Here is an 18,089-nt window from a genome sequence, read left to right as displayed (position 1 = left end):
TTTGGAATTGTAGGTTTTTTGGCACCAGCGCTCTCTGACAGAGAAGGCTAAATATCTCACAAAACTACAGTTCCCAAAATTCCATAGGCATTGAGCCATGGCAGTTAAAGTGGTGTCAAACTGGAAAGACTGCAGTGCAGATGCAGTCTTTCACAGCACAACTTAGGGCATACCTAGAAAGGGGGTAAACTTCCTGGACGCATCAAAACTATCCAGTTCATTTTGTTTTGATTTTTACCTGCATATTTATGGTTTTGCATCCATTTCAGAAAATAGCGGGTTAATTTAAACTTAGTGGGAATGAAAAATACAGTCAGCCTTCCATATCCACAGATTCTTTATCCACAGATTCAGTTATCCATGGCTTGGTTTATACAGTGGAACCTTGCCTTATGTGGAGGATCTGTTCCAGACCCTCCTGTGTAAGGCGAATTCCGCCTATGTTTGAGCCCCATTCAAGTGAATGGGGCTCATGTGTGGTTTGAGCACGTATGCTCAAAGCTGCATATAGTGCGCCCGTGTAAAACGCTGGCACACTGTATATCTGAATATGTGTATGTGTGCGTGTGTGTGTATATATATATATATATATATTCCAAAAAGCAAATCTTAATTTTGCCATGTTATATGACATCATTTGACTATGGCATTGTATATAATGGGACTTGAACATCCATGGATTTTGTTATCCATGGGTGTTCTTGGAACCAAACCCCAGTAGATACCAAGGGCCAATCGTCATAGGTGACGTTTCCAGCACTAATTGGGGCATCAGAAGTGTGCTTCCCCCCTCCTTTTTTTTAAAGGACCAGGCACCAGTTATCAAATTTAAAAACCTCCTGTGTGTGTATGTGTGTGTGTTGTGGGCATTTGGATTAGTGCAGGTTATGATCTGCCCTTGGCCCCATTTTCAACCCCAAAATGCAAGCTAATGCCATCTCTGCATCCTCTACCCCTCCCCTCCTTGCCACCCCAGAATGCCTCATACACATGCAATAATAATAATAATAATAATAATAATAATAATAATAATAAATTCCTCACCTCGGAATGCCAGAAAAGGATGCCATGGCATGCATTCTTTAGCCTACCCCTGAATTCCTTAGAGACAGTAGCAAAAGCATGTATCAATTTGCCAATTTGCCCAAATTGGAAAGAGAAACATATTGTAACATTCGAATTGTAGCATGCATTCGCAAAGGAAAAAAAGTTTTTTGCAAGGTACTCATTGCATCATTTCCCCTTTGCTGGAAGCGAGGAAATGAAAGAGAAAGTGAACCAGCAGCTAGCCAAGTTCTATCTACTGTATCTATATATCTACCTCAAGCAAAAAACATGCACATTTTTTTGCCAAAAATAATTTTAAAAAATATATAAAAAAAAGGGGGGGGGGAGATCTCTGACCTGAACTGAACTGACCCTTTCCTCCTACTTACATTCTCTTCAGAGGAGGTTTGCCATTGCCTTCCACTGAGGCTGAGAGAGAGTGACCTGTCAGTTCCAACTAAAGTAGACCCATGGAATCAATTGGGAATAAAAGAGAAATGCAGCGCAGGCATTCTGATTGTAGCATCCGCATATAACACTAATAATAATAATAATAATAATAATAATAATAATAATAAAGGCTCTTAAGTTCCAGGAGCAAGAGGGAATGAAAGTAGCACAAGCAAGCACACACACATTCTATGTCACCCAAAAAATCATGCGTATAGACTGTCAAAAATAAAAAGAGAGAGAGGTTCCTTCTACAGCCTGATTTCCCTACATCCCTCCTCCGGCTTGACCCCGCAGCCCAATTTCCCTTGGCAATCCTCCTCCTCCTCCCTTCTGACCCTCCCCTCCCTCTGAGTTGCCCTGGCTCCTTCATCCTCCTCCTTCTGCTCCGTTATAGAATGTCCTCCATGGCTCCCTTCTTCCCACGGCTCCTTCATCCTCCTCCTCCTCCGTCACTTTCTCCAGTCCCCCCGCCCTCCCTCTGACAGCCCTTTGCAGCCCCCCATCAGTCACCCTGATTTCCCCTTTAGCCTCCTGTCACCCTGCCTCCTGTCAGATTCCCCTTTTTGCATCCAGGCTCCTTCTTCCTCCTCCTCCTCCTCCTCCTCCTTCTCCAATGAGGGGAGGGAATGCTCTGCCCTCAGCCTGCCCTCTGACCTTAATCCCTCCCCTGAACTTGACCCGATCATGATCGGGGGCAAGTTCATATTTCGCAGAACCTGTTTTTTTCCAAAAAAGATGGATTTTGCCCCGAATCTGGATGACCCGCACTAAAGGGCATTTCTTTGTGCATGCCTCAAAATGGATTGTGACAGATTCGGAGCGAATATGAACTTCACGTGGAAGGATTGATTTCTGATCCGGGGTAGAAGGTAGTCTGAATGGGCTCCCAGAAGGCTAAAGACCTTGTAAACTTCTAATCCCAGGATACCATAGGATGGAGCTACGGCATTTAAAGTAGTGTTAAATTACATTATTTCTACAATGTAGATGCACCCCAGCTGTTCTAGAGGCCATCCCAGTTGAAGGGTGGTTGGGGTTTACTCATACAGTCAGCCCTCCATATCCATGGATTCTTTATCCAGGGATTGAAAATACAATGGTCCCTCCACATTTTCTGGGATTAGGGGTAAAGGGCACCGTGATTGTGGAAAAACTGCAAATTAAAAAGAAAAAATATTGTTCCTAAGAGAATACCTCCCTAGGAATCTCCAGGTCCTCCAGTGCAACTCTATAGTCAGCATCTGCCACAAGTTGATCATAGAAACATGCTCGAGGACTTACATATGCCTAGAGAAGTGTTTTCTGTTTGAACTTGTAGGTTGTCCATCACAACTCTGTGGTCAACCTCTGGATGTGTTGCGCTGCAGATCTAGAGATTCCTAGAGAGAACATATTAATCAAAACCGCAAAAGATCAAATCCACAAAAGTCAAAGTTGCAAATATAGAGGGCCAACTGTATTAAAAAATATAAATTCCTTTATATATAAGAGATACGTTTATTTTACATATTCAATGGGACTTGAACATCCACAGATTTTGGTATCCATGGGGGATCCTAGAACCAAACCCCAGTGGATACCAAGGATCTACTGTACTTGGTGTTCTGTGCCAAAAAGAGAACTGGCATGTGTAAAGAAGCATGGGTATCTCTTTATGCAAGCATCTAAATATACAACCTCCTGTGTAACCAGGTGTTACATCAGCATAATGCCCCAAGATTCTTCTGGCCACTGTCATCATTGCCTCAGGCGTGCCTCATATGTTGCAAAATGTCTGCATAGAAGCAGGAACCTCCCATGTTAGATAGTCACATATAATGCCTTCAGTGGGGATGGTTGCTAATGTATATTTGCAATAAGTGAATATTCTAAGGATGTGTTGCAGCCAAGCATGGCTTCTCAGTTCTCACTGTATACATCACACTGGAAGAAGAGCATGACATAAAACCATCTGACGTAAAGCAGGCTCCATGCTGGTGATGAGCCTTCTCTTCAGGAATTTGGTAACAGGTGAAGTCACTAAGGCACTGGATGGCTTCCAGGAGCTGCGTTGCCTAGAACTTTGAGACTGGCCTCAGGAGGTGTGTTGCAGAGCAGGAAATCCCCAGTTCAAATATCACTATAGCTGTGGCATGTATTTAAGCTGTATGTATTTAAGACAAGCTGCCCTCTCTTAGCCTCCTCCATTCCATATTCCACATATGAGAGTAACAGATCTGAACTGTTACAGGTTGTTGTAAGGATCCTTGTTAATTATTGTCCACCAATGCAGGCAAAACTGGAGTCCTCTTTTATGTAGCAAAATAGTGTTCAATATCACCTTTCCTTACTGCATTTGTAAGTTATCTCCTCCCGCCCCTAAAGTAGTGAAACTGTGGGAAAAACATTCTAGTATATCTTGACTAAGGCTGCAATCCTATTCACACATACCTAGGAATAAGTCTTAATGAACAGAATGGGATTTACTTTTGAATAAACTCACAGAGGATTTTGCTGTAAGGCTCTTAAACTTGTCATGACAAGTTTCTTCACAAGTTTTTCTTCCAGTTTTTCATTAATGTGGGTCCATCAGGTGGGAGAGATGCTCATAGAAAGATGAAATGCTGCTCTTAAATCCAATCTATTCAGTTTTAAATTGGCAGAAATGCATTTTAATGTGCCATGTTGGCTTTTTCAAACCCTCCTAACAGCCAAGTTTGAGCGTTGGATTACTCTGGAGACCAGGGTTCAAATCCTGAATTGGCCATGTAAACCCATTGGGTGACTTGAGGCAAGTCACACTCTCTGTCTCAAAGGATGACAATGGTAAACCCCTTGTGAAGAAACGTGCCAAGACAACCCCGTGATAGGTTTGCCTTGGGGTTGCCATAAGTCAGAAACAATTTGAAGGCACACAGCAATAAATACGAACAGGCCAGAATATCAAGCTCCTCAGGGGAGGTCTTTCTCTTGGTCCCACAACCATCACAGGCTTGCTTGGTGAGCATGCAAGAGAGAGCCCCTGCAATGGTTGCTCCCACCTTCTGGAACCTCCTTCTATGAGAGTCTAGCCTGGCTCCTTCCCTGCTTTCCTTTTGCTGGCAAGCAAAGACATTTTTGTCCAAGCAGACTTTTAATATATAATCACTCCCAGGGAGGTTTCTTATTGGAGTGCACCCAGAGTTTATTTATATTTTTAACTTATGTATTTTTCATGTAATTTTATATTGTTTAAATGAAATTGTTTTAATTGTCTTTATAATGGTAACTTTTTAACCAATTTTATCTGTGGGCTGCCTTATACCATTTGTTTGTTTGTTTGTTTGTTTGTTTGTTTATTATGTTTATATAAATACAATATTCATATAAATAGAAAATAAATAAATAAATGGTACAAAGCATAAGGGGACTATCTCATATGGCATTTCTAGATTGCATTTTGAATGTTCGTGATGCTGTCATAATTTTAAATCTCTCCTTGGGAGCCTGAGTACCATTTTGCTCTATCTTTGTGCATCTCTATCCTAACAACAAATGCCATTTCAGCATTGGAAATAATTCTGTGGAACTGCAGCCCTGCCCAGATGACTTGACTCATGTTCACTATCCTACAAACTGACAGTGTTTATGCTGCAGTTTTCGCACACAAGCTATTGTCAGCATTTATTGATGGGGGGATGCTTCAGGTTGCCTTAGGGGTATGTGCGTAATGTGGTTTCTTGTAATCTTCTGCTTTTAAATGCTTTGCGTATTTGTAAGGAGCTGTTGCACTTCCTTTAATAATGATTTTTTTTTTTTAAAAACCCAATTTTTAAAGTGACTTTGCAGTTTTCCGTGAGTCAGAATGAGTGTTTGGGACTGAATTTGCACAAATGAACAAACAACTGTCAAGAGACAATTGCTTTGCTTTCCTTACTTCCTGAAACGTTTTTCAAGGGCAGGTTTTCCCCTGTTTGTTTCCTTATACTGACGACTTGTGGGTTTTTTTTTTGGGGGGGGGGTTGTAATAATTTATTTACAAATGCACACGTGGAGTGTGTGTTCAGGCTGGGGGGTGCAAGCGGGCATCTGGAGAGACAATAGTAATGGAGAAACCATCACTTCATCAAAAGCAAATAGTCCACCTTTGTGTCTCCCCAAGGTGTGCTTCCTGCCAGCCAGCTGCAAACCTTTTCCTGGTCACATTGGAAACATCAAGTGGTTCTTTTTTCTGGTAGATGAAATAACTAACAGCCTTTCAAGCAAGCACTTTTTGTTGCCAAGCTATGTAACATCTTAGAGCAAAATTTGGTCATTATATATCATCAGGGGTTCCTGATCCTGGTGTTGTATCTCTGTCCTACATGTTACCCAAATAACAGGTGGAAGGACTGGGAAGTCCCCAACAACTGTCAGTGTTACTTCAAAGGTGGGGGAAATTAGCTTTGCAAAAGGCTTGGGTAACTTTGGACCATGTGCTCCAGTGTATACCAGTACTAACTGGGAGGACTCCTGGTCCTGGGTGGATTAATAGAGTTTTATTTAGAAACATGCAGAGTGCAGTTACACACAAGATAGTAATTCAAACAAATACAGTATACAAGCTAGCCAAAATGGAAATATGGAAAGGAGACAGTGGAGTTTTTAGGCGCTGCAGTGCGGTTATAATTACCTGTCTGAGGAGAAGACAATGGAAAGCTGAGTTACTCCTACTGGGAGGTTTAAGGGTGACACATAACATACACATAGTGTGGGTGTGTATGCAGGTTTGGCTGTGTGTGCAGAGGTTATTTTGAAACCATATTTATACCTTAAAACTAGCCCTAGGCCAGATAACAAAGGCTTGAATGACTTGTCCCAGAAATTGAGAATAGGATTCCAAACTGGTTGATGGTTTTAACTTTAGTATAACAAAAACAGTGATTGGATTGGGATATCCCTAAAATGGATGGATGGAGAAGTCTGGTTGAGGACACAATGGGGGGTTAGGTAGGGATAGAATGACTTACTGCTTTGGATGCGAATATATCTTTTGTCTCAGGGTTTGAGAGGAAATGCAGATTACTTGGGCAAAGGAAGAAGCAGTTTAGATTTGATAGTTTTGTTTACCTAGATGTGCACATGCCTTGAGGGGGGGAATCTTTTTTCCCTAGACACTTGACCTGAAAAGTCATTGATCTCTCAAAAACATGTTATCTCCAGATATGAGATATAGAAATATGAAGATTCTAAAACACAGCACAGGGTATGCAGAGATGCTTAACATACAACATCAACATTGAATCCATTTGGTAGTCCCAATTGGAGTAGACTTACTGGATCAAGGGAAATACATAGGTCTTGACTCACTGTTCCATAGTTGGTGCAGCTTATTTGGTTCTATCAGACTATGGGCAAAAGACAAAGATGTCCTATTTGAGCAATTTCAGCAGTTTCGTTCTATGTAAATGCCTGGGGCTGGATTTTGCAGGTTGGTGGGCAAGAGCATCAATCTACTGCAGGTCCCATAATCTAGAAGTGTGAGTGTGTGTGTCAGAAGGGGCAGTTTCTGTAGGTAAGTGTATATGTGTTTTAGGTGGATGGTATTCTTAGTGGCTGCCCCTTCTGTCAGCAGGCAAAGACTTTTTTGTATTCAGACAAGCTTTTAAAACTGAAGGCTTTTAAGGAAAGTGATTGTAAGAGGGTGCTACATTGTTTTTTAACTGTACTGTTTTATGTGCTTTTTCTTCTTTTTAAGTGTATGTTTTGTTTTAATGTTGTCATTTTGTATGTTTTAATTATATGGTAATGTTAATTTGTAAGCCACCTTGAGTCCTAGTCTTGGGGAAAATGTAGAATATAAATCAAGATGATGATGATGATGATGATGATGATGATGATTGTTGTTATCATCATCATTACAAGTGGAGTACCTCTAGTCCAGAAAGCTAAAATTTAAAATTTAAAACCCCCAAAACTTTTTACCAGCAGTTTTCCACTTCTACCTTCAAAGCAATGGCTGTGGCATTCCTGCTTGTTCTTCTCTCAGATCCTCACTCTCTCTCCAGCCTCACACTTCATACACAACATAAGTAGTGAACAAATGAGAAACAAGGCTGGAGAGAGAGAGGAGAGGCAGGAGAAAGATGAACAAGCAGGAACACCACAGCTGCCACCTTGAAGGTAGAAGTGGGCAGCTGTCAGCAAAAAGACATGAGGCTAGAGAGAGAGACTGAGAATCTGTGACATGGCAGAAATTCAAGCAAAGCGTGAATCCACACTTTCTGCCATTTCCTAGATCCATGCATCCCCAGCCTTGCAAATACAGTCAACCCTACGTATCCATAGATTTTGCACCTGGATTCCAACATTCACAGCTTGAAAATATTCCCCTTCCTCGCAAAAAAATCCAAAAAGCAAACCTTGATTTTGCTATTTTATATAAGGGACACCATTTTACTATGCTATTGAATATAATGGGACTTCAGTAGGAATGGATTTTGGTCTCCACAGGGGTTCCTGGAAGTAAACCCCAGTGGATGCCAAGGGTCCACCATATGGTACAGGCACATACTATGCTGCTTTTGTTTGAAAAAAACCCAACTTTGAAGTGCTTCTGGTCTCAAGCATTTCAGATAAAGGTTATTCAACCTGTATTGGTTGCCAATTGCCCTCAAACTGACTTTAACTTATGGTGACCCCATGAATGGGAGACCTCCAAGTCACCTTGTCATCAACAGCTCTACTCAAGTCTTGCAAATTCAGGACCATGGCTTCCTTGATTGACTCTGTTCACCTGTAGCGTGGTCTTTCCCTTTTCTTACTGCCTTCATCTTTCCAAGCATTATTGTATTTTCTAATAAGTATGTAATAATAATATAATAAATAAAATGAATAATAAATAATTATCTAATATCATTGGTAATATTACCCAAATCAGGACTTTCCCATGCAACATCTGACCTTACTGATTTCTAAAGAGGAATAACAGTGCTGACAAGACAGTGAACCTTTTGCCAGGTCTTGGTGCTGGTACAGCTGAGACAGCCCTCTGCGAGAATCAGCCTTGTATATACAAACTCTGATAAGATAAGGAAGCACCCAGCCTCCCACCGTTACCTCCAATAATTCAAATGCACACTGTGCATTAAACAGCATGTTGCATCACACATTTATGTCCATTTCAGTCCAGTACAAGCAAGATGTCAAAAAGTGCTTGATGGATTATTATGATTTGGTACAAAGAACATCTAGTACAGATACACCCTCATTCTTTTACATTTTCTTAACAATATCAAGTATCTTCCTCTTTGTTATCATTGTCTGTCTTACTCTTGTAATGGTGTTTAGAATAGAGGGGCTGTTTCTTATCATCTTCTCTGCCGCCACTGACATACTAGCATTAATTCTGTGATTAGAAGCCATGCTGTCCTTTTTGAAAATGACATACAAGGTAGGTGATGCAGGCAGTTATTCTCAGGAACATGGTATGTAAAGCCACCTTATTAGTGAACATTCTGTCCTCCAGCACAGAAATCAGCATTAGGAGAAAGCTGTCACTGGTGCTAGTGAACCTCTGTTCTCTAGTACAGGCTGAGCATCCCTTATTGGGAAATCTGAACTCTGAAGTACTCCAAAACCTGAAACTACCACAGATTGCCCACATGGGTAGCTGTGATAGTGACATCTTTGCTTTCTGATGGTTCATTAAACACAAACTGTGCTTCATATACAAAAATATTTTTAAATTTCTGTATAAAATTACCTTCAGGCTATGCGTATATGAAACATAAATTAATTTTGTGTTTGGATTGGGTCCAATCTCCAAAATATCTCACTATGTATATGCAAATATTTCAAAATCCAATAAATAAATAAATCTTAAATCACCCAAAACACTTCTGTTCCCAAGTATTTTAGATAAGAAAGACCCAACCTGTACTATCACTCTGTGTTTGTATATGTTTCTCTGTGTGTGATTTCTGCCAAATTAAATTTTTACAATCCATGAGGTTATTACTAAAATAAAATACCATTAACAATCATGGGAATTTATGCCCAGTGTCAGCCTCCTTCCAGAATTACATGAAACCAGACTTTGAATGAAGTCTTCCTAGTAGCAAGGAGGATGGCAGCTTCTATGACAGGGATTCCATTCTGTATTTTAGTGTGAATTTTAAAGAAGTGTTGTGCCGGCATTTCCCACATCAAAAGCAAATAATGAATATGTTCCCAAAACATTCATGAAACACATTGGGGGAAATATATCCCAGTCAGGGTTACATAAGTGAAGATACAAACTGAACCCCGTTTACTCTGACTGGCAATGAGATCTCAGTTAGAGGCATTGTCCCACTGCTTGCAGCCTAGTATTTTTAAACTACATGGGGATTAGACCTGAGATTTTTGTATGCTACCCATATGCATTATTCCACTGAGTTATGGACCCTGTTCTTTATTTAAGGACATGTACCTGCTCTTCACAGGCAGCAGCTTGCAAGATACAGCCATGTAGAAGAGCAAGTAATACTTTTGTTGCATCACTATATAGACCTAGTAAATCTGTCTGGTGTTGATTGTTGCCTAAAATGTTATCCCTGAGATAGACCTGTTAATAAGATATTAACATTTGTTACTAGACAGCTATTAAATCAAGTAGTGGGTTGCTTGTGGTTATAAAAAAGAGCCATTACAGAATTTATGTCACAGGAGTCTTGTACCACCTGAGGTCATACTTTTTAATGGAGTTAGTTCACGTGTTCATCTTCTCAGCTGTCGAGCAGTGAGAAACAATTTGATGCCGGTGTGGAAACCAGATCCTAAGTTTGCACATTTGGTTTTGTTTTCTTATGTATAACAGATACGGTATATTCATTCTTATTAAATAGAACTTTGTTGCTGTATTCCTAGCCTCAAATTGAGGAAATGAATACTTAGCTTGTTTTCTGCAGTGACTGCAACTCGTCATTTTGTGACAACTTATTCTTTTGTACAGACACATTGAACAGGACTGGACACTGCAATGGCTCCTGCAGCAGACTGACAGTTATGTCACACTAAAAATGGTCCTTTCCTGATTCCATTTTTCTCTTTCCTTTTTTCAGCTCACAACCTCCAAGTACCCAGTGGTGGTGAAGATGGGGCATGCTCATTCCGGAATGGGCAAGGTGAGTAGTATTGTTCTTTCTGGGACGTTGAAGACAATACTTCTTTCTACTCCAAAGTGGAGTTAGGAACTATGCCCATAATGCCCTCATGTGGAATACTCCCAGAACACTGATTCATCAAATGCCTCTTTGTGAAAGGCAGTTTTGGAGGCAGCCCAAGGATTATTTTGTGGGGTATGGGGCAGCTGTAGATGGAATAAGTTTACCTCCCTCACCTATTAGTCTGAGTACCCTTTGAATTCTGATGGCCTATTGCCTATTGAGAGAGACAGCATGGACTACAACTTTGGAGTGTTTGATTATAACTCTGGAGACCAGGATTCAAATCCCTGCTCAGCCATGGAAACCCACTGTGTTACCGTAGGCAAATCACATTCTCTAAGCCTCAGAGGGAGGCAAAGCCAATCTCCCTCTGAATTAATCTTGCCAAGAAATCCCCTTGATAGGTTTGCCTTAGGATCACCGTCAGTCGGAAATGACTTGAAGGCACACAACAACAACACAACTCCCTATTAGACTGGTCTTCTCTTACCTGGAATACAAAAGCTATCACCTAGAGACAACAGAGATGCTAAACATTTTCTTTGTACATCTTCCTAATGTGTAGACTTCGGTCTCTCCACTCTCCTCTCTCTGTGGCAGGTATCTGTGAAATTGTAGTGTCTCTGGTGGTTATCTAGTTTCCTCTCTGGCTAGGATGCCAGTTAGTAGAAAAAAATGCACTTGGAGGAAAAATCAGCCCTTCTTTCTTATCTATTCCATTACATATCAGGCTACTCAGTCACATGCAGATGAAGCTCTATCACTTTCAAACTCATTGGCCCACCATGACAGATGTAATTCACAGGGAACGCCAGTGTTTTGTTTTTAAAGTCTAGGAATACACTATAGATATAAAGAGCGGCTTCAGGCCCCATGGCATACACATAGACTTTTCCCCTTCACCATATTGTCACCCCTGGTATTTTGGGGGTTTATTTAGTTTTTTTAAAAGCAGTAGAAAACCCTGCAAAATGTTTTGAGTCTGTGATAAGAAATAGGTTGAACATGTAGATCCTACGTGTGAAACCACTTCTGGTTATTCTGCCCTTCTCCCAAATAATTCTTTCTCCTGTCTAAACACTCTCTGTGCTTCTATCTTTTGATTCTCACTGGCTCTTTAGGTAGACGGAAACTGGGGAAAACAGTGTCCCTGAGCTGGAGTTGTTAAGATTTCAGCAAGTTTCAAAGAGCCACAAGCCATGTTAATTGTTGAGCATTTGGCAGGGCGGGGTGGGCAGTGGGGTTTCGCTTGCTATGGGCACTGTGCAAGGGAAAGCTCTTGTCTGCTTGTTTTGCAGGTCAAGGTGGAGAACCAATATGATTTCCAGGACATTGCCAGTGTAGTGGCCCTCACCAAAACCTATGCCACTTCAGAGCCCTTTATTGATGCCAAATATGATGTCCGTATCCAGAAGATTGGCAACAATTACAAGGCCTACATGTGAGTATGTGGCAGTGCCCTCTATGGAGCTACTTGCTTTTCAGCCTACTCTACTCCAACTTTCTGACTTGAGACTCATTCACACTACAGAATTAGAGTGCTATGATTCCACTTTAATTCCATGCTTCTGCCTTACGAAATCCTGAGTTTTGCAGGGACACTCAGAATCCGTAACCATGGGGCACCTCTGACCAAACTACAAACCCCAGGATGCCATAGGATGAAGCCATGGCAGCTGAAGTGGAGTCATAGCTGTAATTCTTTAGTGTGAATTGGCCCTGTATCTTTGCAGCACACTAATGCTTCTCCCTCTGAGTCTACAGTACTGGCAACTGGAACTTGGAACAAAGGGAGGGCCTCTCACAGCCATTGAGACCAAGACATGATGGGTGATTCAATCAATATATTAACAACAAGAGCAGCAACAGCAACAGTATAACCCGAGTGGCAGAGGGTTGGAAAAATAATTATTTTTGAAGGCTCACTTCTGATTGATCCTATGCAAGCAAAAAATGTATATCCCCACATAAGTGGGACTTATGGGTAGAAATAATTCAGTTTGGTAGAAATAATTCAGTTTGACACCACTTTAAGTGCTGTAGCTCCATCCTATGGAATTCTGGCATGTGCCTAGGTTATCTTTCCTAAACCTCTAAGAAATCTCTTTCATGTTTGCTGTCTCAACTTTCAATGCTCTCAGGCCCTTTATGCAAGGAAGAGCTTGCTCGGTGGTCTTCCCCTTGAAGCCTCACAACATTTAACGGTGTCCTCTTTCCTCTGGCAGGAGGACTTCTGTTTCGGGCAACTGGAAGACCAACACTGGCTCTGCCATGTTGGAGCAAATAGCCATGTCTGACAGGTGAGTGGTAAGGGTTGGGGAGGGTGAACTGGTGTGGGAGGGATATTACACCTGGATGGCTGACAAAGGGAAGCAGACCCATCTATGATTTCTCATTTACTTCTCCTGACAAAAAATATCTATGCAAAAGACAGGGAGGCTTGGAAGGATTCACTAGTGGTATCTTAGGCATAACCTTCCCCTTATTCTTCCCCTCCCCATCTCCTCTGGCCGGCAGGTACAAGCTTTGGGTGGACACTTGTTCAGAAATATTTGGTGGTTTGGATATCTGTGCAGTGGAAGCTCTGCATGGCAAGGATGGACGAGACCACATCATTGAGGTGAGGTGCTGGGCCCAAGGGTGCATATGGGTGTCCTTGCATGTTTCTAGTCTCTACTTTACCCAAATATCAGGGTAACCAAAGCTGAGATCCTACACCAAGCAGTGATCCTTCACCCACAGAGTTCTATTCCCATTCCCCACATATGCCTTTATTTATTTATTTTTGGATGGGGCACAAGGGGCTATTGTCTAGTCCAAGATTTCTCAGTTAGGGTTCCATGAAAGGTCTTGCAAGAGATTGTGATTGAAAAAATAAACATTTTGGGGCTGTACATTGGGCCCTTGATATTTGCTAAAATTTGGTTCCAGGACCCTCCATGGATACCCAAATCTGTGAGTGCTCATGTCTAATTATATACAATGGTATAGTAAAATGGTGTCCCATCTATAAAATGGCAGTATCAAGGTTTGCTTTTGGGAATGTGTGTGTGTAAATATTTTCAAGCCATGGGTGGTTGAATGGTTGAAAGAGCCCTGGTGGTTCAATGGTTAAATGCCAGTACTGCGGCCACAAGGTTGTGAGTTCAATCCCAGGGCTCCAAAGTTGGTTTAGCCTTCCATTCTTTTGTAGGTGGGTAAAATGAATGTCCAGCTTGTTGGGGCAATTGGCTTCCAGATTGTAAACCACTTAGAGAGTGCGGAGTTCGCTGATAAGCGGTATAGAAATGAAATTACTATTGCTATTGCTATCTGTGGATGTAGAATCTGTGGTTAAGGAGGGCTGATTGTATAATAATTTTTATGCAAGGGTTTCCTGGGATTTGAAAATTAATTCAAGGGATCCTCCAGGATAAAATTTTCCACTTAAAATTTTCTTACAGTGAAGTGGTCCTGGAATAACTCTGAGCCAGGCTGAGACTGCCGCTGAGTGTGTCCCAGGAAGCTGATGTTGTGGTGGCTTTCTGATCAAAAACTGGGAAAAAAACATTTTCAAGCTGTCCAAACTGTTGCCAAAGTTTTGTGCTACACATGTCCTTTTTGATCTCCCATCCATACTATATCTTCAGATGCGCGTGAGGATATGACTTGTGTCCACTAAAGTTGACGTGGGAAGGGGGTCTTGCTCCTGTTAAAACATGGTAGCAGAGCAGATTTGGCTTAGATCCAGCTACTTCCTGGCTCTTTGGATCAGACTACATTTTTGAGTCACCATTGGTTGCCCCATGTGGTTTTGTTAATACTGCTGTTTAGCATTTACACACAGAGTACACATATTTTCCCAGTAATCCTTTCAGCAAATCCTGTAGTGTAGATTATCTGCTGTTATTTTCATGCTACGGATTTGGGGTGGAGGGAGTTGAGCTGGGGAAAGAGGATGTCAAGGCTGTCTTGTTAGGTAATGGTAACGGAGAGACTTGAACTGGGGACTTCCTGGTTTTCTCTCCTGTCTCGAAGCCAGCTTTTCTCAACCTTTTTTAACCTGGAGAAATCCTTTGAACAATTTCCACCTCTCAGTGAACCACAGCATAAAAATTATTGGCTAGAATTTTGTTGGTTAGTGCCAACTAGAGTAGACTCATTGAACTGGTGACTGAGTGGTGAGTCAACATAAAGATAATTCCATTTATTCCGTGGTTATACTCTGGTCAGGAGTAACATAGAATTCAAGTCATAGTATCTACAGCTCCAAAAAATGCTCTCCTCATAACACAATTTCTTGCAGAACCCCTACCAGCTTCTCATGAAGCCCTAGGGCTCCAGGGAACTGTTTGAGAAACTCTGCTCAGTGCTACATTGTCTCTTCCTGGGTTTGCCATTCTCATAGAATTCATAGAATCATAAAGTTGGAAGAGACCACAAGGGCCATCCAGTCCAACCCCCTGCCATGCAGGAACTCTGTCAAAGCATCCCTGACAGATGGCCATCCAGCCTCTGTTTAAAGACCTCCAAGGAGGGAGACTCCACCATTTTCCATTGAGAGAGTGTCTTCCACTGTCAAATAGCCCTTACTGTCAGGAAGTTCCTCCTAATGTTGAGGTGGAATCTCTTTTCCTGCAGCTTGCATCCATTGCTCCAGGTCCTAGTCTCTGGAGCAGCAGAAAACAAGTTTGCTCCCTCCTCAATATGACATCCCTACAAATATTTAAACAGGGCTATATCATGTCACCTCTTAACCTTCCCACAGGGCATTCACTGTGATGGCTCCCAAACTGTGGAATGGCTTGCCAGAGGAAATCTGTCTTATTACCACCTTAGATGCCTTTAAGAAGGCAATTAAAACGGATCTCTTCCAGCGAGCCTATCCCCCAGACCTACTATAACAGTGTAAGATGATACTCCACTTGTAACATCGATGAGGAATTGGATGATATTGCACATGTACAGGTTTTTTACTGTGTTTTTAAGTTTTTTGTTTGTTTGTTTTTTGTTTTTTGTCTTTTGCATAATGAGAATGTATTTTAACTACTTGTAATTTCATATTTGTGTTGTTCTTCCACCTCGATCCGCATATATATATATATAAATAAAAATTATTATTATTATTATTATTATTATTATTATTATTATTATTATTATTCTCTTCTCCAGGCTAAACATCCCCAGCTTCCTAAGTCATTTCTCATAGGGCATGGTTTCCAGACCCTTCACCATTTTAGTTGCCCTTCTTTGACCACACTCCTGTTCTTTATTTCCCTGTTCCTCTTCATCCTGAGTTGCAGGCTTAGAAATACCCAACTGTCTATCTGCTGTCTATATTTTAATGATTTTTAAAAAACTTACCACCACTATCATCATGATCTCTGGTTTTATTTCAGCATTCAGACCAGTTCATATGCTTCCACCTGATTTGGGGGAAAGGAGCTCAGTTCTTTCTCCTTTCTCATCTTCCCTGTGCTCTCTCTCCACCCCCAGGTAGTGGGGTCATCCATGCCTCTGATTGGAGACCACCAAGATGAAGACAAGCACCTGATTGTGGAGCTGGTCGTGACCCGCATGGCCCAGGCTATTCCTCGCACACCTGTGCCCTCACCTGTGCGCTCTGCCTCAGGACAGCATGCCCAGGTAACACTCCTTTCTTCTTCTCTTAAACCTCTTACAATGACACTTTTAAGTTCATAGTGTCTGCTGTGGTCATTCCTTTTCCTCTCTCCCTTTTGATACTGCATCTACACTGTTGAAATAATGCAGTGTTGACACCACTTTAACTACCATGGCTCCATCCTACAGCATTCTGAGGCATCAGCACTCTGGCAGAGATGGCTAAAGGCCTTGTAAATCTAAAAATCCCAGAAATCCATGGGATGGAGCTACAGCACAAACAGTAGTGTTAAACTGTGTTATTTCTACAGTGTAGATGCACCCTAGAGGGCCTGTAGCTAATGGAACAAAACAAATACTGTCTGCAGCTGTTAAGATCGGGGTGGGCACCTCTAGATACTATTGGATTGCAACCCCATTTGGCCCTAGGCAGCTTACCACATGGAAAAAAATGCTGGGTGTTGCAGTCGAACAGGATCTGAAGGGGGACATGGTCTTTGTCCCTGATCTAGTTAAAGACTGTTCAGTCCGGAGGATGTAGAAGATCTTAGCATGAGAGACCCTGGAGGCCCATTGTCTAGTTTGTGTTAAGGTGGGAACTACCTACTGCATCCAGTGAGTGTCCTTCGCTGGGTGAATTGGGAGAGGAATCCATATAGTGGGTTATACCTGTTGCAACCCAAGTATGGGCAGGAAATAAAACTTGCAAATCCTTGATAAGAGAGGTGTTCCAACAGATTGAGATGTCCTGCTGAAAAATGGTTCAATAGCAGATTTTTCTTCACTTCAGGCCTTTTGGTGAAAAGTTCATTTGTGTGAAGATGGTGTGTGTGTGTGTGTGTGTGTGTGTGTTGTTTGTTTATGTGTATGTGTGTGCATGTACACAAAAACTGTTGCTGTAAGCCTTCAAATCATTTCTGACAGATGGTGATCCTAGAGCAAACCTATCACATTTTTTGGGGCCAAAATTTGTTCAGAGGGAGTTTGCCTTTCATTTTCTCTGATTTGTTCAAAGTTACACATTGGATTTCTGTGGCTGAGCAGTAATTTGAACTCTGGTCTCCCAGTGTCCTAGTCCAGCATTCAAACCAGTGCTCCACACTGGCCCTGCAGCCAGAACCAAAAAAAAAAAAAAAATAAAAAAAAAAAAATAGGGGTTCTTATGGGAGAAATATTTTTTTCCACAAATGATTTTTTTTTGCAGCCTCCCCCCCAAAACAAACAAACAAACAAATAAAAAATAATCAGAAAATTCATAAAAACATATGTTTTGAAATTTTTTGTTCTTGTACACAAGAACAAAATAAACACCGATGTACATTCTTAGGAAGAACCCATGAGCCAGAATTCTCTATTATGTTCCGTGCTACATAACTTTATGCATTCTTAGCTATGTACTAGAGGTGCTAAAGAACCCTCTTAGGGAACTGTGAAGATGGGTATCAGGCCACCGGCAAGAGCATCCTGACATGGTCCCAATAAGAATTGTTCCTCTACACAGTGGTCAGTTAGCTGACTTTCCCTATGAAGTAGCATCATAGCAGTCCCCATGGACATTGTGAAACTACTTAATTCTATTTCCCACAGAAATATGTCCACTGACAAAGATGTAAGTCTCCAACTGAATTCCAGACATTGTTTTAAAATGGTCCAGCTTGGCTCAGGTTAGCTTCCTCTCTGTCTTGTTCCTTTCTTGCAGCAACATCCTTCCTCTACTCTATATTCCCAGCTTTTGGTATTCAGAGATAATACTGCACGGGTGGTGGGAGAGGCTTTGTTTAGTTATTGTGGCTTATGGGTGCTGAGAGATGTATCCTCCCTGAATTTGTCTAATCTTGCCTT

General features: G+C 41.5%; 1 protein-coding gene across 2 annotated transcripts in view; it reads left to right on the top strand.

The window, feature by feature from the left end:
* The window catches only part of SYN1 (synapsin I), a 123,534-nt gene that overhangs the window by 99,204 nt on the left and 6,241 nt on the right, over window positions 1–18,089 (top strand). For both annotated transcript variants that reach the window (XM_089483269.1, XM_089483261.1), the window contains exons 6-10: window positions 10,542–10,604; window positions 11,945–12,087; window positions 12,872–12,946; window positions 13,164–13,266; window positions 16,122–16,271. In XM_089483269.1, coding sequence (XP_089339395.1) covers window positions 10,542–10,604; window positions 11,945–12,087; window positions 12,872–12,946; window positions 13,164–13,266; window positions 16,122–16,271 — 534 coding nt within the window. The remainder of the gene's footprint in view (window positions 1–10,541; window positions 10,605–11,944; window positions 12,088–12,871; window positions 12,947–13,163; window positions 13,267–16,121; window positions 16,272–18,089) is intronic.

This window comes from Sceloporus occidentalis, unplaced genomic scaffold (genome assembly GCF_023333645.1).
Source record: "Sceloporus occidentalis isolate IW3139 unplaced genomic scaffold, rSceOcc1.0.p SCAF_1, whole genome shotgun sequence".
In the NCBI taxonomy this organism is placed as follows: Eukaryota; Metazoa; Chordata; class Lepidosauria; order Squamata; family Phrynosomatidae; genus Sceloporus; species Sceloporus occidentalis.
Note: the sequence above shows the minus strand (reverse complement) of the source record. Positions and strands in the feature narration are given on the sequence as shown.